The 23,164-nt window shown below is 41.0% G+C and overlaps 1 protein-coding gene across 1 annotated transcript in view; it reads left to right on the top strand.

Annotated features, from left to right (window-relative positions):
- Positions 1 to 23,164, top strand: part of SYNE2 (spectrin repeat containing nuclear envelope protein 2) — a gene marked incomplete at both ends in the record, with an annotated part of 173,278 nt that overhangs the window by 75,328 nt on the left and 74,786 nt on the right. Inside the window, 12 exons of the mRNA XM_080344595.1 lie at positions 588 to 728; positions 1,066 to 1,248; positions 1,561 to 1,698; positions 3,131 to 3,316; positions 4,926 to 5,048; positions 7,069 to 7,251; positions 11,134 to 11,259; positions 13,987 to 14,181; positions 14,760 to 14,834; positions 16,194 to 16,313; positions 16,960 to 17,067; positions 21,204 to 21,428. Of these exons, the coding sequence (XP_080200721.1) occupies positions 588 to 728; positions 1,066 to 1,248; positions 1,561 to 1,698; positions 3,131 to 3,316; positions 4,926 to 5,048; positions 7,069 to 7,251; positions 11,134 to 11,259; positions 13,987 to 14,181; positions 14,760 to 14,834; positions 16,194 to 16,313; positions 16,960 to 17,067; positions 21,204 to 21,428 (1,803 nt within the window). The remainder of the gene's footprint in view (positions 1 to 587; positions 729 to 1,065; positions 1,249 to 1,560; positions 1,699 to 3,130; positions 3,317 to 4,925; positions 5,049 to 7,068; positions 7,252 to 11,133; positions 11,260 to 13,986; positions 14,182 to 14,759; positions 14,835 to 16,193; positions 16,314 to 16,959; positions 17,068 to 21,203; positions 21,429 to 23,164) is intronic.

Here is a 23,164-nt window from a genome sequence, read left to right on the forward strand (position 1 = left end):
CAGGACCCGCAGTGTACCATTTTTTGTTTTAATTTATTTCTGTGGAGTTTTGCAGAGTCACATTAAGTTCCACATACTTTATGGGGCTCAGAGCCTTTTATTTTCATAATAAAACTCTACATTTACATTTAGAAATCTGCTGTATATATTGATGCACTTCCGTATTCCCTTATTTCTTACATGGAAGTAATAGCTGCCAGCTGAGACATAAAGGTGTCATTCCAGGTTTCTTACAGCATGAATCCAAGTGTGACCCTTTCCATGGAGTAACACAATCAGCCTGTGTCACAGACTAGAACGGGGCAGCTGAACTGAAGCACCCAGGGAGCTGCGGTGTCTTATGGTTTGTTTTTTCAGGGGTTGCCTTTCTTCACTTGTTTTTAAATGAGAGAAAATTATTGACCAACATGCAAAAATTGAACGTACTCGCGTTAACGCTTCTCCCTGCAAATGTAATTCCATTTCTGTGTTTTTAAGTGATTTATGAAGAGAAACGTAAAAATAATTTTAATATTTTTGAGGAGGTGGTGCACCAAAACAAGCAAATCTTTGTAATCTCCCCTATTGTTCTCTCTTTACTCTGACAGGTTAGTTTCGAAATCTTGCAGAGATCTCCTCAGTATGTGCTGAAAAGAAAAGCAGAAACTATCAACAACGGCCTTCAAGCTATTGAAAAGATGTTGCAACAGAAGAGTGAAAACATTGCAAAAGCCAAAGAAGTTCAGAAGGTAATCTTCCCAAAAAATTTGGTGGGTGTTAAAAGATTTTTGGTTGTTCCTACAAAGTCTGTTTTAGCAGGAGCGTAAATTGGCCCTCCATTCATTCTATGTCTGTAGAAGTAGAAGCACAAGCAAGCATTTAGCTTGTGAATGTTTCCCAATTCTTTCTCACAGGAAAATATGTGCTTTTTTCAACTGTGAATCACACCGGTAGCCTCAGAGTGTTCTGTTCTCATCATATCAGTTCCAAAATCTTTGCAATTCCACAGACCCACGTGAAGAACAAATAACTGCTGTTATCTTTGAGCCTGACCTTATATTTCATTTCCCCTCTCTCCACATGCAGCAAATCTGGGATATGCTGGACCTTTGGCATTACAAACTTAATGAACTAGATGCAGAAGTGCATGATATAGTGGAGCAGGATTCCTGCCACGCACAGGAGCTGATGGATATCTTAGTGACCCCCCATCAGCAGTACCAACAGGTCTCGCAACTCGCTGAGCGCAGAACTGCCATTTTAAACAAGGTACATGAAAGTGTATATTTTTTTTTTAAGTTACATCTTATAAAACAAAACAAAAACAACCAACGAAACAAAAAAGCGCCACCAAAATAAAGGCTTTACATAAAACATCATCAAAGACTGTGAAATGAGTAAAGAGTCCAAAGCATGCTGTACGAGTGTTGGCTTCTCGTAGCTTTGTTTCACCATACTAATTTAACTGACCTTGATGGAAGTGCATCTAGTTTTCTTTTAATCTTGTCCGTAGATGCATATATCCTATACAGTGAATAGAAATGCGTTTGTGCCTTTTGGTAAAATCCTGTCATTCCCTAGGCTGCCAACAAGATGGAAGAATATGATGAACTCTTGAAGAATGTGAAAGTTTGGATAGAAAACACCAACTGCTTGCTGAGAGCGGATGCTCAACATGACTCTGCAAAAAGCTTACGCAAACATACTGATGACCTTCAGGTAAGTGCTAATGCAGATATATGGTCTTGTTAGAACCACTTGGTCTTTACAGACAGAATTTTGCATTCTTAAGTCTTACTGACGAAAAGAATTTACTGTTTTCAGCAAATACTTAAAGTGAAAAATAGTTCTAGCTGACATTAAATATAGATACTTTTTGAGGCTGGACATATCTGTCTTGTCAAACTGCTGAACTGTAGTACCTCCGTCTTCAAAAAATTTGTGATTGTCTTCTGTTACCGTACTGTATGGCTATAATCACTTTTACTGCCTGAATATATTTGGTACTATCTGTAGTGTGTGTTTTACCCAAAAAGGGTAAAATGGTATTTTGATGTCTGTGTGACAGGTGGAAACATTGAAGTGAATTGCAGTTTGGAAGGCAGTTCTTACTGTGTCTGGTAATTCTGGTTGGTATTTTTAAGAATCAAACGTTTGTAATATTACAGGGAAGATCAGGGCCAGGCAAATGCCAAGACAATTTCTGGCAATTTCATATTTGAAATTTGAGTTTTCTATACAGGCACTTCTTGGCTTATGCCAAGAGAGAAAGATGGTGCTCTGGACATAGATTTTTGTCTTAAAACTAATAAGAGTTCTTTACAAGAATTAGCTGACTATTGTGGTCTGATATGTTACAGAGCATGTAGCCACAATGGGGAGATTGTGATTTCTAAAATCTTTGAATGTTTTTGTGACAAAAGCTTATTGTCTCCTGTGTTGGTGATTTGAAGTATTTTATGTGTTCTGGGCTGGGAAACTAGTGAATTCGGCAATGCACCTAAGGCTTGCATTAGTGCTGAGGCGTGCATTCAGTCCTTTCCTTTCTATACCACAGAGGCAAGTGGATCCCATGTATTTCTTGCGACTCTTACTGTTCTTCATAAAGACATTTGCTCTAATTAATCCAAAAACTCATCCCATTAGCTGCAGGAGATGGGAAGAATCTTCCCATCATGCAGAGCTGGCCAGGTATTTTCTGGAGCATTTTGTTACATCTGCGGTCTGCAGACTGGTGTGCAGAAAACCCTTTTTGGGTGTCTGATGTGTCCTGTTCATGTACTTGGGGTCAGCCTGACCACGACACGAGCTGGAGAGGAATCTCCTCCAGGATCTCATACTTTTCTTTCTTTTGGGGGTGAGACATCTCTGAGTTTTCAGTTTTCCCCTCCATGCCTTTCGTCAAGCTCATGTGGACCTATTTTGTCTAACTGATTCCTTAAATAATGGCATCAGCCTCTCAGTTTTCTGCCTGCAGGATGCAGCTGTTCGGTTCCCTTATGAGTGAAGTGTTTTAGTCTGAACTGAGCTTTTTGGAATATATGCAATGCTCAATGACATACAGGAAATTAAAACTGATTCCTTCTGGTCCTCCATGAAACTTTCATGTTCACCATTGATGGATCAAACTAAGCTCATATTTTGTCTCCAGATGGCTTTGGAAGACTCAGAGCAAAAGCAAAATCTTCTACACAGTTTTTACTTGGAGCTGGAGGAGCTGACACCGGTCTTTGAAACAGATCGTGTAATGCAACAGCTGAATGAAATAGATGATCAAGTGGCGACTTTACAGCATGAGATAGCAGAGATCCTTCCACAGATCCAGAATGTGGCTGATGTAAGTCTGGGTGATATAGAAGTGCCTTTTATCAGAGCTTCATCATACGTTATGCAATACAGCTTATGTTGCCTGTGTAGAAAAAAGGTGTGTTGGTTTTAGTAGGTGTGCCAAGTGACGAAATTAGTTGTTTGGAAATAAACCATCAAAAGGTGTTTGGTCTCTAATTAAGCTGTAAAGTTCAGGAGTATTGATGAAACTCCTTGTTTATGAGGAGAAATGCAGGGCTTGTTGGCAGACAAATGAACAGGGCTTATCTTGCTGAGGGGCAGGGCTGCGGTTCAGAGGCACCTGGACAAGCTGCAGAGATGGGCTGACAGAAGCATCTTGAAGTTCAGTAGAGGCAAATGCAAAGTCCTGCAGCCAGGAGGGAACATAACCAAACACTGATACAGGCTGGGGGGTGACCAGATAGAAAGCAGCTTTGCCAAAAGGGCCGGTGATTCTGGGGCACAGCAAGTTGACTATGACACATCAGTGTGGCCTGGCAACAGGAAGGCCAAGAGCATCCTGGCCTGCCTGAGCAATAGTGGTGCTGTGCTCAGTATTACCTTGTTTCCCTGAAAATAAGACAGGGTCTTATGTTAATTTTTGCTGCAAAACTTACTTTTTTACAGGTATGGTTGCCTGGACACTATTTAAATTGGCTTTTTTAATGAACTGTAACTAAGGCTTGTTTTTGGAGTAGGGCTTATATTTCAAGCACCCTGAAAAATCATGTTAGGCCTTTTTGGGGGTGTAGGTCTTATTTTGGGGGAAACAGGGTAGGTTTTCCAGTGTAAGAAAGACACAGACAAACCTGGGGTGAGTCCAGGAAGGCTTCTAAGGTGGTCAGGGAGCTGTAGCACAGAATGTAGGAGGAAAGGCTGGGAAATCCAGGTCAGTTCAGCCTGGAGAAGAAATGGTTTGGGGGTGGGAGCGTGGACATTGCTCCTGTCTGCTGCTACATAATGGGACACTATAGAAAAGATAGAGCCAGACTCTTCCTGAAGTGTGCAGAGGAAAGATTAGCAATATCAGTCACAAATTATAACGAAGGAAATTCCGTCTGTGTATTACGAAGGAATTTTTTTAGGACATAGCTAAATTTCAACAGGATCAAGCCCCAAATTAACCTGCTCTGATGGGCACCAGACACCTCCAAAGGTCCTTTCCAACCTAATTTTTCTGTGACTCTCTCCATGAGAGTTCACAAGCAGCTGCATTGTATATGGATCCATTTTCCGTTTGACATAGGACTTCTCATATAGGAAGCTGCAACAGTGTAATTAGACCTATTTCCTATGCTGGTAGCTATCATCACTGGAAAAGTGTCTTGTCACTACTGGTAATTTATAATGTGATTTTTTTTAAGGATTAGTTTCATATTCAGGGTTTAAAACAGACCAGGTGACCTTAGATACTTAATTCCTCCAGAAGTTATGGTGATACATCATTTACAATAACTAGTCTTTTGCTTGGTAACATCCATTAACATATCCTGCACATGCTACACTTGTTTTTCAGTATTATTAGTATTATTTCTTTTTAAATTTAAGTGAAAGGCAGAATTTCAAGCTGGCTTTGGTATTTGTACTATCTACAAACATTCTTTCTTCCCAAACTCTAGGAACTGGATGCTGTTGAATCTCATGTGAAAGTGTTTGAGAAGGACATGGCCGAAATGAAGACAATCCTGTCATCAGAAGATCTGTTAGAATTTTCTCCTAAAGACCAACTGAAACATGGACAGGTCTGTGAAAACTGCTATATAGGCTTTTCCTCCTATATACTTACGCATAAATGAGCATAAATACGCTTTCAAAAGCATAAGGCTGGTTTGTGACTGCAACCCACCATGAATAAATTTTTAGTGTATGACTTGGAAATGTTACTGTCACACGAATTCTAACTCTTAGATCAAAGATTGAAAGTGTTATTTCAGTCATGATTTTGGCTACATGTTTCTGAAGTAGCAAGCAGTGCAATCCAAGAGGAACACATTGGTAGGGCACAACACTTTGTGTAGAGGACCTGCTGTCTGTGTTGTATGTGTCTTGGGGGCTTACCTTGGGCTGATCCTGTAGAACAGACATCTTTTAGTGGCTGAGTGTCTTCAGAGGCTCTTCTAGAGCATATCTTCTGCTTTAGTTTCATTTGAAAGGAATCCGGTTTGCATGGTCCAAGACAACCTAAGGTGAGGCTCTTGGGAGATCTCTTCAAAAAGCACAATCATGGTTTGAACGAAACCATTTGAAATTAAAGTACTGGTGAGAACATGCCCATAGAGAGCTCCACTACAGAACTTGTGTTGTCAGACATACCTGCCATATTTGAGTATCTCCATTTTTGGAAAGTTTATGGCTTGACTTTCAGAGACACTTGCTGCAGATCATTGTACTTAGCATCAAACAGTAAGTAATCTGAAAGTCTGAAAATCAGGGCCTATTTTTCCAAAAATTGAGGCAAAATTTAGCAGATGTTTCTGGAAATGTAGGCTAGAGTGACTTACCATAAAACCATTTCATCACGCGGGAACTTCACCGCGAAGATACCTTGGCCAAATGGTTTTCCGTTCTCTGCTTGAGCAAAGCATTATGGTGTCTTTTCTTTTCTACCAAATACAGTCCACATTGTTAGGTGACTGAAATGCAAAAAGCATGGGTTCAGTTTCAGGATAGATAGATAGATAGATAGATAGATAGATAGATAGATATATCGAGAGAGAGAGTATGTGTATATATATATATAGTTGTACCTCTCATAGCTCTGTTATCCAGATAATGATTTTGTAATGGCCACATTCTATGGAAAAACTAAGTAATATTTGTTCTGGAAAATAATATTCACCTACTTCCTGATTTTAAATTGAAGCCTGGATAGTACGCTAATAACAAAAAAAAATGCTGAATGAATAAGAGAATAAGCATCTCTATTCCAAGTGGTGCCTTTTAATATTAGATCTTCTTGAGAGGGAATTCAGCAAGAATATTAGTAATGAAAAGGCCCGGAGGTGCTTTGTATTTATTTTTTTTTTCTTCTGAAGTTCTCAGCTGGATGTGGCTTCAGAGGGATTTCATATTTCTTTAGGAGAACTGAAGTTAGGAGTCCATTTTTCCTTAGTTGATCACTGAGTCTTCCATAAGATATGTATTGTGGTATGAAACTGCACATTTCTGTTCATCCAAAACTGATAAAGGTGATTGTAAACTGCATCTACTTGGGCCATTGTGATATGGTCTTTGAGAGGAAAGCCATCTTCAGAGATTTCTCTTGGTTTCCATCGCAGTACATCATTTCAGCTGTGTTGATAAGACCATTCATAGGGCCATCATAAAATGCCTAGCTTTAACATAGGACATTTCATGACTGGTTTGCATCACAAAAAAGGAAAAGCAAAGTGAGCTAAAGTCACATCAAAGGGTTTGCATCAGTTTTTTAACTGTCTTTAGTGCTAAAAATGTGCTACTTTGAAATGACACACTTAGTAAACAGTGACCAATGTGATTGTGACCCTTTCTTTGTCGCTGTGCAAACTTTATGTATGTATATGCAGAAAAAGCAAAATTGTAAATGTAAGTTATATCTTCCTCTTGCTTTAGACAGCCTCACCATGGATTTTCACTTATTTATTCCATGATTAAAATATCCTTCTTTCTTAAATAAGAATCTCACCAAATAAAACCTATCCACATCATGACAGTAGTATACATTTTTGGGGTTGTTTTTTTGTACTCAGTATCACATCCATCATCTGTTCTCTATCCTAATAGGTTATACTTGACCACGTTGGTCCCATGCAGAAGACCATTGTTCGCATACAGTCCTACGAAGAATTACTTCAGCTACCAGGGGTGAAAACGCAACCTTTCTCCGTCTTCCAGAGAGCAAGACAACTCTTGAGAGAATTGAAGAAATTAGAAAAAATTACTAAGGAACAAAATGACCTACTGGAGGTATTTGATTTTTTTTTTCTCTCTTTGCTATCACCTAAACTATCTTTATTTTATAATAATTTTGATCACTAGACAATATTGTTTTTACAGGTATTTAGTATACCTACTTTGTCTTCTATGTAAAACTTTTGGGGGATTCTTTTGGTTCTGTTTTTTTTCTCTGTAATTTGATACTATAACGAGGCACACTGGATAGTCTTGAAATCCATTTCAGTTTTCCAATTTAGTCAAAACTGACACCATGTGTTTTAGCATATTGTAGAAGAAATTAAGGCCTAAGTGTCTTATACCCAGGTTTGCACAACTGGTGATTGAAGTCCAGTGTTATATGCAGATGCTCACATCGGCAACGTTCAAGTCCTTAAACTTATCTTGAACATGGATGTTCTTTGTTGAAAGCCATGAGATAGAAATTGCTGGGAAGTCTGTTCCTCAAGATTATATTCTCAGATCAGTGAGCCAGGAAAGTGACCATTTTCTGCCAATGTCACTTGATTAATGAATTGTTTTGAGGCAGGCCAGCTCCTGCCCTCAGAAGGTCCCATGCAAGGATGTGTCTGCATAAGTGAATATGTGACAGGGGGCTTGGAGATGCTGTTGGCTGGACCAGGTTTGGAAACAGAAGTGATGTAACAGCATCGGCATGACCCACAGCTGCAGGAGAAGACAGTGCTGGGGGGCCAGTGGGTGTTAACTCGTGGGCAGTAAGGGTTATGAATCAGCAATGCTGACTGCAAACCTGCAATAGTATCTCTGCAGCACTTCACTGAGCAATGTGGTTGTACCAGCTCAGGAAGGTTTTAATTCAGGGATATTTGCATCACGCTCCGTTGCCCAGGGTACATATACTTGGAGGCAATCTGGAGTTCGGTTACGCGTGTTCCCACGTCAGCAGAGATATGAGAATTCCCACGTGACCCATCTATTTCTCAGCAGGATGACACCAGCACCTGGAAAAATAGTGCAGTATCTTTGTTGATTTGATTTTCCAAACCAATGACAGTAAAGCAGAATGCTTTAAAACACGTAATTTCCTGCTGAGCATTTTCCGAGGACAAGCAGACGCAAGTGGCAGCTAGAACACGGATGTCCATCTTTGATTTTCAGTTTGTGAAATTAAGGGCACCACACCAAAAGAAAACTCAGACCTGCTACATGACTAATGCACACTTGGGTTTCAGAAAGAAGGAATGACTATGTGAGGTCCATGTGACCCCTACAATCTTTTTTTTTTTAGTCCATACAATTTCTTATGTCTGAAAAATGGATGTGGTAAAAAAACCATACATTTTTCAGAGAGCTAACAGGTTAAATACTCGAGAATTTTCAAAACACTTTGAAAACATCAGAAACAGGCTTCTTTGTAATTATGAAGTGTTATCATGAGGCTTCTAACTGGTTTATATGGAGTATTAGGTCAAGGTTTAGATTTTTCTCCTTTTTGAAACAGCTGTAGCCTTTTTTTGCTCAGCATTTGCCTTTATCTTACAGGCATCCAACAATCTGCTGAGTGAAATTTCTTTGTGAGAAAACAGATTGGAAAAATTGCAATTCTTGGCAGCTGGGACATCAAACTGTGCAAAAAGGATTTTGCAGTCCTGTTGAATGGGTTGAAAGCAGCAGTAGGACAATACAAGTCTAGCACTAGCTAAGGCATAACAAAGGATAAAGCTGTTAAAGGATGCATTTTGAGTGCTGCCTTAGAAAGGTAGTAAGGATGCTGTTAGACAGGAAAACTAATGGGGGGAAGGCTTCATGTACAAATATATACATAGTTATTTTTTTCTTGAGGATTAGTTTTGAAATGTTAGTGTTTGGATGTGTTTGCTCCTGTTTTGCTATCAGTGATGCAATAGGATATCGTGCTACTAGCTTGTATAATTAAGTTTCAGTGCAACACCTGAAAAAGTATAACAAAAAGAAAACCTGTAATAGGTAACAGAAATGCCTTGGGGCAGGATTTTAGGTGACTTAGATCTGTACGGAGTGTTGCCCTCTGTTTTTTATTATGGCCTGTCAAGTACCACACCTATCGCTACCGAAATAACATCATCAGGAAGAGGAGCTGGAAGCCGCAGCTGCTCCTACTGGTTTTCTGTGCAAGAGAGTGGCGGTATTTGCATATCTGATGAGTTACTGTGCTCATTTTTAGTAAGCTCTTCCATACCAAACACAATGCCTGCCTGCACGAGCGCTACGGGCAGGTGGGCCTTTTCTTCTAGCATTACCACAATATGAAAAGTAAGGAGCAGATGTTAAGCAGGAAATAACTGAAAAGAGAGGCAACACTTCTTGGAAGAGATTCAGTCCCACATATATGGCATAATTTATGTTATATTAGGAAAAGGATAAAATGAGATTTTTTTTTTTTGGACCCTCAGTGGAAAGCAGCAAATAGATGAGTTATTTTCAGGCAAGTGGCTCAATTCACATATTGGCCTGTGACAAAATAAATTAGAGTCTACATAAAAAATATTAATATTCTATAGTTAGTCAAGGAAATAGAGGTATTATGATGCATTTTGCCTATTAATAAACCCTCCTGTTCATGTGGAAGTGAAGGTATGGGTAAGAGAATCTCCCTTTTAGTTTCTCATTAAAACTGAACAGAAGACCTACTAGTTTTTCCTCTCATTCTTCAGCTACAGCATTAAGTTTACAGGCCACAATTAAATACTTTCCTCTCCAATTTGGCCTTTTTTTTTTTGTAAAGTGGGGAAAATAGTTTTTTCTTCCTTTTAAAACCTGTTAGAAAAAAATAATCATTTAGAACCTTATTAGTTTGCGTTTCACTGTGAGGGAGTGCTACTGTGAAGAAGTGACTGAAGAAATGGCGCTGTTACTGTTCATCGCAGGAGAAACTCTGCTCTGAAAGGCAGAGTCTGTGCACATTTTGCAGAGAGATTTTTCAACCCGTCAGGCTGTTCCGATGCTGCTGTTGGCAGAGTAAGTTCAAGCCTGTTGACAATAGGCTGCATTTTCTTTGTCACCTTTTGCAGACACCTGAGGAATAATCCTTTGATATTCTTTGGTTCTCAGCTCACGGGTTGGAAAATGCAGAGCCACTAAACATTCTGCAAACTGAATGTTTTCACAAAATATTCTGATTTGTAGATGTATCAATTTCTTAAATACCTAAAACATCGTGAAAGGCTGTGGCTGACAAACATAAGCAATGTGTGTGGGGAGACTGCTGATTTCTGCATGGGGTGGGGGTTGATGACATTTTGCTGTCACTGTCAAATGAGTAGAAGTGAATTTGGCTGTTTATAACACATAATATGTTTTCCTGCAAGTCATGTAAGAAGAGGAAGCTCACACAAAGTGGAAATACTTATCATTTTTATAGGAAATATTCAAATTGTCAGGTACTGTGGTTGGCTTATACTCTGAGCTGCAGTGTCTGCCTGGTGTACAGCACAGTTCAGTTTTGCTCAGTGCAGAACTAGCTGGCAGTAAAGACCTGAGCACCAATAAAAACCAGGTAGGCTTTCTAACTTGATATGAAACCCTGTAATTTCTTTTTTTTGTTTGTTTTCCAACCAATTCTTAATTGTAGTGAATGTGTTTGAACATGCTGCATTTTCATTTTACAGCCAAATTCATAGCCTTATTATGGAGTAAGCAAGGATGTGCTCCCAGGCACAATACTGCACCGTACTTTGACTTACGGATAGAGCAGTTAGTTTGTCTTTAGCAATTGAGTAATAAACTTAACGAAGATAGGGTTGTGCAAAGTTAGTCAAACAAACACAGTTTCTCTTACATTTAACTACAGCTGCAAAAGAGGCTTCAGTACTCTTCAGTACAAGTTTGTTGCATTACTGATTAGTTTGTTTCTGTACTACTTCAAAATTATTCATGAGGATTACTATGTCACAGGAAGCTGTAAAGAAAACAGAAGAATGTGAGCAAGAGATTGAAAAGTTGAAACAGTTCTTAAAGAACCACTTGGTTGAAATATCACATGAAGATCAGCCACTGGCTGAGAAGGCTCATTGTCCAGAGGTGGGTTTCATTGTTTTCTCTCTCACATCTGTTACTTGTGCTGACTAACACTGATCATGATGATGCAGAACACTGAGAAATAGCAGTGTGTTTCCCCTCCCCACCACAGCCAAGCAGGCAACTGCATGCCACAGTGTGACTATGCATACGTAAGTTGACATATACCAAGAGATATTAGAATTAATATCAGTTTCCCAGCTGGGTATATCTTTCATAATATACTACTTATTGACTTGGATGTGTCATTCGTACCTATATCAAATTCTAAGGGAAATTTAGAGTGCTCCTTTCATGGCAGCTGACAGTTTTCTCATGAGAAAATAGACAGCACTCATAGCTCAGCATCTTGCTAATGCTGCTGAGGGAACAGCTTGGGATAGTGCCGAAGGGGAGAACTGAGTCCATTTCTGATCACTGACCATGCAGTGGTACTTTTGGTGATTCTGGTTAAGATTAGATTCTTTAGACTCCTTTCCTCGTCCTCACTGCCACACTGTGTTTTTATCAACTGATAAACATACGTTGCTTTTCTCTCTGCAGTCAGCTGCTTTCTGTAATGGATGAATTGATTATTTAATGGAAAATAAGTTGTGTTTTAAGAACAGCACTCCGAAAGTCAAGAAATTACTAATTAAGTGTAATAACTGTTTGTAAAGTGCCTCTGAAATGCTCAGCTTTTTGCAGGCAGTCACAATAAAGTTAATACACATACGTTGTACTTGCCTAATAACTATAATCACTTAGTAGGTTCCTAAGTACATAGCTGCTCTGCTTTCAGGTGGTTGGATGTTGGTGGCTTGATGCTAGTACTAAGCATGACTCATTTCCTGATTCTTACTTGTTTTTGTCTTTGAATGCAGGGCTTTCTGTTTAAAATCTCTTTTTTTTGGAAGAAAACCTGTTTCACAATTGTAGCATTTCAAGAATAGAAGTGTGCAATGGAATTGCCCATCTTATTGAGGGGCTTCAGATGAACTGATGTTAGTAAAGATTTGGTTTCTGAGGAGGTTTTTGGCTGGTAACTGGTAAACATACTCTGTGAAGTATCGTCCAACAATGAAATAAGTAGAAATGCTGTTCTTAGTGGACATTTATAAAAATATGCCACAGGTGACTTTTTCTTTCCTCTACCTTTGGAAGATTTTACCTTGTGTTTTTGAGTATACAAAAGGAAAAAAACACCTTATCTGAGGAGAGTTCCCATGTTCTTTGAAAATTCACTGGGGTTCCTACCTCCACCTTCCCTGTCATGCAGCCACACTAATGTTATTAACAGAAGAAGCTGTAGTCAAGACAGAACCAGCAGTCTCACTGCTTTCATCTGTCACAGGTTATTACTTGCATGGCGTTATTCACACCATGATAGAGCATGGTGTGGAATCAATACTGTTATTATTTCAAGTCTAGCATCAAAGCTTGCTCTGATGTACTGAACCTAGTGTGCAATGGGATATTTAGCCATGTTTCAGTTTTATGAGCAAGCAACAATGCTTCAAAGAGCTTTAGGACTTTCAGTAATGAAGTGAGTGGTGCATTTTATTCCCCACCCTGTCTTACTCTGTTACTTGTGCTTCCTTTGTTCACCTGGAGACTGGGTGGTAAGAAAAGGCACTAGCAGAAAGCTCTAAGGGCAGAGCACTAGCTAGAACAGTGTCATGGCCAGGGAGGAGACCAAGACAGATTTATTTTCCCCTTTGTTAGTGCAGAGTTACTTGGGTTATTTTTTAATCCCTACAGAACATTAAGTATTTTCCTTATACTTTTACAGAATCACAGAATGGCTGGGGTTGGAAGGGACCTCTGGAGATCATCCAGTCCAACCCACCTGCTAAAGCAGGTTCTCCAGAGCAGATCTCACAGGAATGTGTCCAAGCAGGTCTTGAATGTCTCCAGAGAAGGAGACTCCACAGCCTCTCTGGGCAGCCTGTTCTAGGGCTCTGGCACCTCAAAGTAAAGAAGTTTCTCCTCATATTCAGATGGAACCTCCTGTGCTTCAGTCTGTGCCCATTGCCCCTCATCCTGTCACTGGGCACCACTGAAAGGAGTCTGGTCCCATCCTCTTGACACCCACCCTTGAGATATTTATAAACATTGATTAGATTTCCTCTCAACTTCCCTTCTCCAGGCTGAACAAACCCAGTACTCTGTTGGGGGCCATTTCTCCCTATATAACATTCAAAGACATGGGATAATTTTGTCCCTTGCCACGTCACTAAAACCCACTGAATGGTTTGTGTTTCATTCTTTTAGGCCAGAATCAGCAGGTTCAACCTTGAGCTACCCTCATTGCTGTCTTTGCCCTCATCAAGGCTATCCCAAGTGTTTTGTGTCAGGTTTCCAGAGAAGGTAGTTGGAAGCAACATCACCTACTGTGACACACAGAGTAATGTCACCCAGCTGCATTCCCTCTGTCCCAAAGGAAACTAGTATTCCCATGGCTATGTAGGACCTAGTCAGAGTTAGTTATCCAGCCTTTCCCGTTTCCTTCCAGACTACCAGCTTCTGCGTTACAGGTGGCAAGTGCTGTCTTGAGCTGAATCTGCTGCTACTGTTTTGCATATATCTGGACATCTCCTGCAGTGGCAATGGGGAACTGTCCCAATGCCCAGAAAAAGGAAAAAAGTCAAATACCCCCTGTCCCAGTAAGATGTGCTGCTGGTATGATCTGTTACATTCCTGTTTGGTTAAGTAAAAAAATAGATGTTTACAGATGTTATTGCTCCTTAGGGAGGCATGGAAGCTGTAAAAGAAGAAATTATAAAGCTGTGCCAAAGAAAGGAAGATATCCTTACCAGGATGAAGAATTCAATGGCTGAGCTTCACCAGCGCTTACAGCAAGAAGTGCCTGAATCAAGAGACGAACCCACAGCTTCTGTATTGGAACACAGTGACTTGATTGGGACTGATGTTTCTGGTCAGCAGGTAAGTGGAGCATCACGTTGTGATCACCGAGAGCTGAAGAGGGAAGGTAAATAACCTTTCTTCCTCCAGGAGGAGTGGCGTGTAAGAGAGGAGCACCCCTGCAGCTGTGAATCAATACTGCTTCTCCTCCCCTTTGTGCTTCTGAATGCTCCCAGAAGGACTGAGTGTGATGCGTGTCTAAGAGAAGGCAGGAGAGAAGTTTACCTCTGCTTATATTTAGGAGAAGCGGATCCAACATGAAGTTTGCACCAAACAATCAACAGCAAAATTCTCGATGTGTAGTGTTGTTGATAATGAGTTTTTCTGGGATTTTCAGTAAATTGTTTTCGTGGAGCAAAATGAAATTTATTGCAATTATAGCTGTGATATTGAAATACTACAGCATAGAGAAAAGTCCCAGTTTTCAGAGGTGCTTAGTACCTGCAGCTTTCAGTTACTTTAATGTAGGGTGGCAGATGTTCAGTGCTTCTCCCAAAGTGGACCACAAGTGGTAACTTTCTTTTGGTTTACAAGCAGTAGAGTCATTTACTGTTATTGTCACGTATAATTGGGTTGTCTCTCTGTGTGTATTTTTGTAGTTGAAAAAAAGAGGAATTATGTCTCTTCTGCCTTCCTTAGATGAAGAATCAGAAGACTCTTCATTCCGTAGCAAGGTGAGTTCAGTATATCTTATGTACACAGCTGTTTATGTAAGATAAAAGATTTTGCTACAGGACAAATTATGAAAAATGTGTAAATCCAAAATACTTCAGAACAAATTGAAGTATCTATTATCACTGTAGGATACTAATCGAAGAAATTGCACTGGAGCCAGCCTACCAATATTACTAAACCAGTATTACACAGCACCTCATTCTGTGATCCTGCTTTGGTGGGATTGCTTGTAGAGTAACACCTACTTCATGGAAGTTTTAGTAGAAAAACATGAGTCTAAATGCCAAAGTTTACATGTGGGGTTTGGGTTCAGTCAGAATTAGGCAGCCTCTGAAATGTGAAAACTTTAAAGAAACAACCAAAATTATTTGTGTATTTGAGCTTAGGGAAAAAAGGGCATGGTCACACTATTGGGAATGAAGTTAAAATAGGAGAGATTCTGGGGGAATGGGACAAACTTGGAGACACAGCTCAGCAGATTGCTCTGAATCTGGGGAGTGTGAATTCCCAGGTGAGCTGCAGGGGAGGAAAATTTCATAACAAAGTTAATAGCTTTTGGAAAAAGAGGAAAAAAAAAAATCCATGAAACTTTCTGCACACTGTACTGCAACCTACAGATTGAACAAGATGAATGAAATCAGGAATGTGCAGAAATGCTGTTGAGCACAGCTTGCCTAGCAGGTCACAGACTGCCTGGGCTGGTGGTGACCAGCTGCTGTCATCTGTATCTCCTGGAAGGGACGGTGGCCTCAGCCAAGTTTTGAAGAATTTCCGTTTCTCTGAAGTCCTTGCTATGGATATTAATTACCCTTTTTGCTACATCATTGCAAGAATAATCAAAAGGAAATGTGGCAAAGAGGTGATAGAGTATTGGAGGCATTGCCTTAGGCTAGGCAAGGATGAAACTCCATGGCTAGACAGTGTGAAAGAGTCCAAACGTCTTGGCTACAGGTGATGTCTTAGTACTCTGATCAAAGCACTTCAGTTTTGAGGTTTCCGATTCTTCACCTTCATTGGTGCAGTTTTCTTTACATACAGGACTTTTTAGGGGACAAGACTGGAGAAAGACGATTTTTTTTTTCCCTGGTTTTTTTTTTTTTTTTATGTTTTTAAATAGTGTAAAAAAAATTGGGATACTCTGAGGTTGGTAGAGAAAACTATCAGTGTCATCCAGCTGCCATTCATCTTGCAGCAGAGCTATACAGCCAGAGAAAAGGGGAGAAGGGGAGATTTGGAAAACACAATATAGATAAACAAGGCAGAAGGAGAGCAAAGTACTTCACAGTCCTTTGCATTGCCTGAAGGAATATCTGAGCTTCTGTTCACAAGCTAATGCTGAGCTGTTGCTGCTTTCAAAGGGAAGTGCAGCCACAGAGCAAGATGTGAGCTTCTGGCCTTCAGAAAGAGATGATGAAAGGCACAAGGAAGACAGTGCAGCCTCCTGGTCTTCTGGTACCTTGTCAGATGGCATTGTTCAGGTAATGGAATCAGATTTATCTCCACGAACATGGGAACTCATCTTTGTGGAAAAGGTCTGCGGAAGTCCTAGGTATTGCTGAAGTCTGCAAAGCAAGATTACTGTGGAAATGCAGGACATGACAGTCTTATTCAGATCCTCCATCTTCCATATCATACTTGCCATTTAAAATCTCTTTTCCTGTTACACATACTGGTTGGACTCAGTGAGATTAAGTGTCTTTTCAAGCCAAGATTATCCTGTGATTCTATATTAATTTTTTCTAGCCTGACAAAAACCCTATAGATAGAAATTCACATTTGGTAGCAGCAATTTATTTCATTAATTGCTGGAACGGCTGTAAAATGTGCATTTTGTTGGGGGATGATTTGTGGAAGAGCTTCTCTTGGTACATGAAAAGATCAGCATCTAAGACACTCAGCTACAATTTTGGTGGCATTCTGCTCTCTTCATGGTAATAATGTTGTGATAGCTCAACTGTTAGTTTCTGTATAACAATGTTATACAGAAGGTGTAAGAGAACTTCTCTCTGAAAACTCTCAGGCCAGGACCATTATAGGTTGAGTGGCTGCTGCTCTTTGAGGCTTCTCTAGCCTAGTAAAGCAATAATGATACAAATACTTCCACTGTTGCCTCTCTCTCTACAGGATGTGGATGAGATAATGCAATCACACAGTAAACGTGATGAGGGAACACCTTTGCAGACTTTGCAGAGCTCTGAAGGCCCTCGCACGGGTGATGGCAGTCAGGCTACGGTGAGTTTGAAGGCCTGAGGTAGGCTGAACCAGCCTACTTTCTATAACCTACCTCATGGGCAGAGGTCCCGTTTCATTATGGTTATGCTACTGGAGTTTGTTGCAATGTTTATGATAGGGTAGGATACCTACAACCCTTTGTGGGCCTCTTCATATTGCTGCTTTAGGTGATAATAAATACATTTTTATATGCTCATTGGAAATGCAATTTGCAAGGGAAAAAAGTAGTGTTTTCAGGAAATAAGATGCTGGTATTTATGCAGGCATGAATGGAGGGGTTCAAGTGATATAAACATGCATCAACTATGGGATTTTTAAGTGGCAGTTAAAGGAGAAATTAAGGAGATTGACACTCCTATGTGTTCATGCTTTGTGGAAGGTATGCACAGGCTAAGGGAGGAGCGGGCAGCAGTCTATAGGTTATATACAAGAGAGTGTATGGAGAGAGACCTGGATGCTCTGGGAAGGTCAGGAGCAGCAGACTGGGAGCGGAGCAGCCTCAGCTCTTCCTGGGTTTAGAACATGGAAGAACAGAAGCTGTCGTTGCCTGGGGCAGGAGCAGGCCCCCAGGTCACTTTGTCTCCCATTCGCCCTGACTCCTTCCATCATACTTAACCTTTAATTCATAGTTTAAAAAAACATAACAAACTATTAAAACCCCAGCCAGCAGCATAAGATATTCTATATTGGTATTAAAAAGTAGCCTCCTGTGAATGTATTATAGATGATGTAATTGTATGTGTGACATACATTTTTCTCTCTGCTGTGCTGCTGTTGGTCTCTGAATGTGCAGGACATGTCTAAGCTGCCTTTGTGGCTGCGAGAGATGGAGTTGCTGCAGTAGCCAAGCAGAGCGAGCAGTTCAGCTGAGCTCACATTTCTTATCTGTGTTAGGCTGAGCCAAACTCCTGGCTGCACTGAGTAAAACTCCATTGAGTCCAATAGGGATTTAGACACCTATATTCAAGAGACTTAACCTCCAGCTGAACTTTTTGGCTTTCCAGGAGCCTTACAAGACATCATACACCCTCCTGGCACCTCTATGCATCACCACTGTATTTTGTCAGTGTCACCCAGAGCCTGTTGGACACAGTGATATGAAAGTTCAGTGGAGCAGTTTCTTGAGCCAGACATGGTGGTTCTGTGGTCTGTGGAGAGCGAGCGGTCAGGCTGTGAGCCAGGGTCGTCCTTTGCTCAACTAGAGAGGATTTTTTAGAGAAGGCCTTCTTTCTCAGACCGTAGCAGACAGCTTTTTTGCTTGCAACGTCTTTTCCACTTCAGTATTTAGCTACTCTGTGACATTTCCATATGCTACACAGCTCCCTGTAGTGAGTGAATTTTTTGTTTGTTTTTGTTAAATGGTTTGTTTACAAGATCAATTACTATTTGGAGATGGGAAGACATTTCTTTTTATAAATGTTAAATCTATTTATTTTCCCTAGAGATGTGTGTATGTTAGAGATTTATGCAGTCGATTATATTTATGTTCTCCATGTAGAGATTAATTGCATGCTTAAATTAAATAATTCCACCTTAGTGATTGCTACATGATACCATTTCCTCTCTCTGGCATGTTGTCCCTCCCATGCAAACATACCTGCTTCCAAATTCAGTTATAGCAGCCTAAAACACAATTTAGGATTCAGAAAAAAAATTGAATTACTGGGCAAGGAAGAAAAGACGAGTTATAGTTGTAGGTAACTCCCTTCTGAGGGAAACAGAGCCCAATATGCTGGTCAGACCCTCCTCTTAGGCAGGTCTGGTGCCTCCCTGGGGGCTGGGTTAAGGACATCATCAGGAAACTTCCCAGCCTGGTACGGCCCTCAGACTGTTACCCATTCCTGATATTCCATGTGGGTGGTGATGAAGCTCCAATGTGTAGTCCACAGGCAATCAAAGGAGACTTCCGGGCCTTAGGACTGTTAGGGAATCTGGAGGACAAGTAATTTTTTTCTTCTGTCCTTCCAGTTGCAGGAAGTGACATAGGAAGGAGCAGATGAGGGGTGATCTCATTAATGTTTACAGATATATAAAGGGTGAGTGTCAGGAGGATGGAGCCAGGCTCCTATCGGTGACAACAAATGATAGGACAAGGGGTAATGAGTTCAAACTGGAACACAAAAGGTTCCACTTAAATTTGAGAAGAAACTTCTTCTCAGTATGGGTGACAGACACTGGAACAGGCTGCCCAGGGAGGTTATGGAGTCTTCTTCTCTGAAGACATTCAAAATCTGCCTGGACACCTTCCTGTGTAACCTCATCTGGGTGTTCCTGCTCCAGCAGGGGTATTGGACTAGATGATCTTTCAAGGTCCGTTCCAATGCCTGACATTCTGTGATTCTGTGCTCTGGTGAGATTCTGTGATTCTATGGAATAATCTGGAGTCCTGTATCCAGCTCTGGGGTCCTCAACACAGCAAAGACATGGACCTGTTGGAAAGGTGCCAGAGGAGCCACAGAAATGATCAGAGGGATGAAGCACCTCTCCAGTAAGAACCGGCTGAGAGAATTAGGGTTGTTCAGCCTGGAGAAGAGAAGGTTCTGGGAAGACCTTATTGTGGCCTTTCCATACTTAAAAAAGGCCTATAAGAAAGGTGGGGAGAGACATTTTAGCAGGGCGTGTTGTGACAGGACAAGGAGTAACAGTTTTAAGCTAAAAGAGGGTAAATTTAGGCGAGCTATAAGGAAGAAGTTTTTCACTATGTGAGTGGTGAAACACTGGCCCAGGTTGCCCAGAGAGGTGGTAGATGTCCCATTCCTGGAGACGTTCAAGGCCAGGCTGGATGGGGCTCTGAGCAACCTGAGCTGGGTGAAGATGTCCCTGCTCATGGCAGGGGTTGGACTGGGTGAGCTTAGAAGATCTTTCCCAACCCAAACCATTCTATGATTCTTCTGTGATTCCACTGTCTGACAATTGAGCCATGGTAACTGTTCCATTCCATGGCATCACTCTTGGCACACACAAATGCATGATGGACACATGAATACCTGTGCAGACAACACAGGTTTGTTTTATTCCACTGATTTGGCTACATATCAGAGTTTCTATTTCTGGAGAGGAAGGGGATAAAGTTTACTGCAGTAACAATGTCTAACTGGGGAGGGGCAGAGCATGCCATAAGGGTAATCTGAATGCTTGTGTACACATACGTGTGTGACGAAAGGGAGTCATACGAAGTATTATTCATGTGGGAAATTTCAGGTGAAGTAACCTTGTATTTTTTTGTTTCTTCAGTCACATATACCTCAACAGACATATTTAGACTGTTCTGGAATCTGTATACTCAAGATTTGCTTTCTCTGTTTAATGGCACTGTCCCATACTATCTCAGAGGCAAACAAGATCAGTAATGATTAATGAAAGACATTGATAGCTGAAATAATGCTTTTTTGCTCTCTGATTTTCTTCCGAATCTCATTTTAACTTGGTGCTTGCACACTGCCACTGACCATCTTGAATACCTGAATATATGCTCTAGAGCCGTGGGAATCTACAGGTAGTTTTGTTCTTATGGTGTTTTGCTTCATGTACTTTCTAAGTACCAGCATTTGCATGTGTGGAGGTATATATATACCTGTACAGCCTTCCAAACAACTGCTGATATTTCCAAGTACTTTAGACTTCTTATTACGGAAGTGTGTGATATTGCTTCTTAAAGCAGGGCAAACAAGACATACACTGTTTTTTTTTCTGTGTGACCTACAGCCTGAATAAAGCATATTTGACTGTTGGAAGTAAACATGCAGGTAGTTTATAAGCGTTGCCCAACAGCCTGCTTTACAGCTTTAAACTACGCGGCTTTCACATCTAAGTCGCACAGAAAAACATCTCTCCTCAGGGGAGCACTGGTTACCCGTGAGTCATCCCGCTTCCTGTGCGCTCAGGTAAACCTGTGCAAGGGCAGATCCCATCCCTGCCTGGAAACCTGTTACACCAGATCCCGGATCTCCTGCCTGCCGACTTTCCCTTTCTTTTTCGCTTTTCCTTTTTTTTTTTTTTAATTTTCAATCTGGGAACACGGTGGCCGAGTGGTGTGAGTGTGCAAGTTAAACATTTCCCACTGGAAAGGGGAGGGAAAAGAAAGAAAGAAGAAAACTAGATAGATAACCATGTTTCTTTCATGTGCTTTGCTTCAGAGCGACACGCCGCCTCCTGTCCCAAACGCCACCTGGGGCTCTCGAGGGAAAGCAGAGGACGCGGTGGATGGCGGTAGGCCTGAGCCAGAAACGATCCTCCAGGTGTGCCAGGCCCAAGTTGCCGAGCTGGAACAATGGCTAGACAAAACTAAAGTGTCCCTAGGGTCAGACCACCGGACCCCCAAAATGCAGCAGATGGTGGAACTACAGCTTGCTGATTACCAGGTAAGATGGAGCGGTCAGTTTGCTGCTGCCATCCAAACAAATTGCCCTTCCCTGGGGTGTGTGTCTGCAGAAAAGCTGTGCTTACTGCTTCTTGGCTTAACTGACTTCATTACACTGTGCAGAAAACAGGTAACCACTTGGTCTCAGTTTCAGGTGCAGCTTTCCAAGGGTTTAGTTAAAATATCTGGTTTTAGAGTTGAGAACTTTATGCATCTGGGGGATTTAGGTGGAACTCTGGAGTATTTTTAAAGCTTTGTTTTTCTCTGGATTATTTTGAGAAACATGGCTCAGTATAGTTTGAATCCTCTACTAAAAGGCAATTTTTCATTGGTCTCGAGCATGATAGATCAGCTAGAAAAAAAAAGGGGTTTTGAGGTTGGTTGGTTTGTTTGTTTTTGTCTTTAGCCATTTTCACTTCCTATTTTTGTCAGAGTCATTTAAAAGACTGGTGTAAGATAGCTTCCAAGCTTGTAAATTCTTGCAATAAGCTGACAGTATAGGTAGAAAGATGGGGGCTTTTCCCCTTACCTCTGTGAGCAGTGATGATATTTGGACCTCCTGTCGTATTTCTAGGGCAGCCCTGGATGGCAGTGGAAGGAAATGAGTGGGTGGTACCTGTTGGTGAAAATGGGTGGAGGAAAACAGGGCTGGCATGAGAAGCTGGGGTGGGAGGGAGTCCTGGCACGCAGCTCTTTTCTGTGGTATGCAGATTAAAAGAAAACCTGCAGGCGTGATGCTTTGAAGCTCCCCGCAGTGTCAGTCTGGTGGACCAGTTTTCTTCAAGCACTGAGTCTACCTAAAGCAACGAACTTCACTCATCGTAAAGGAGCCAATAACAAAATGTCCCCATTTTAAAATAAATACTAGGAGATATTTCCAGCTCTTTTGTTGTTGTTGGGTGGGTTTTTTTAATAGGAACTGAGTGCGTGCCAAGAAATGCCTCTGGGTTTAGGCTGTGATTCTGCTGAGGGCTCGGGCGCCGAACTCTGGTAATTAGGAACCTGATTGCACCCAAGTAGCTGGCTGTGTCTGGATCCCATTCGGGGTTTGTGTCAGCACAGGCTTTGACAGAGCAGTTCCGAGCAGTAAAAACAAGCAGCCTTCAGGCAGCTGTAAGCGCTGCTGAATTCCTGTCGGCTTTTAGCAGTTTGGTTCCATGTTTAGAAGTGAACTTGGTGGCAGGGAAGGTTTTTCTAACCTAGCGAAGATCTACACAGAAAAATACACTCAGCGTGAAGCAGAAGCAGTCTCTGGAGACGGACATATGATGTAAAGCAGTTAATTTATTGCAGTAATTACTTTGCAGCTGTGCCATGGTACCTGTCTCCACACTGGCCTTAAAAACATGAGTTTAAAGTAATGCAGAGATGCACTTTGATTCACAGCAGTTTGAATCAAAAACCAGATGCCAACAGTTTACAATGGCCTGGCTGACACATGGTAACGTTACTATGTTTTGGTAATTCAGCATCATTTCTGCCAAAGGGTGATGTGGTTAATCTGTGCACTGCCTGCTCCTCATTGCAGTGTGTTGTCATCTTGGTTGCATCTAAATGGAGTCTTATCATTTCTGCTCTCCTCTTTTGTTACTCTATATCTGAGTTAATAAAATTTCTTGCAGAGGCCGTTATTTGAAACAGTTTTAAGACTAAGTTTGTATAAAATTTATTTAATCGTTCAGAATAAAAAGCAGCTATATTGGAGAAAATCTAGGGAGTTTGCAACTGTTTCTCTTT

Source organism: Nesoenas mayeri, assembly GCF_963082525.1.
Source record: "Nesoenas mayeri genome assembly, chromosome: 5".
Taxonomy (NCBI): Eukaryota; Metazoa; Chordata; class Aves; order Columbiformes; family Columbidae; genus Nesoenas; species Nesoenas mayeri.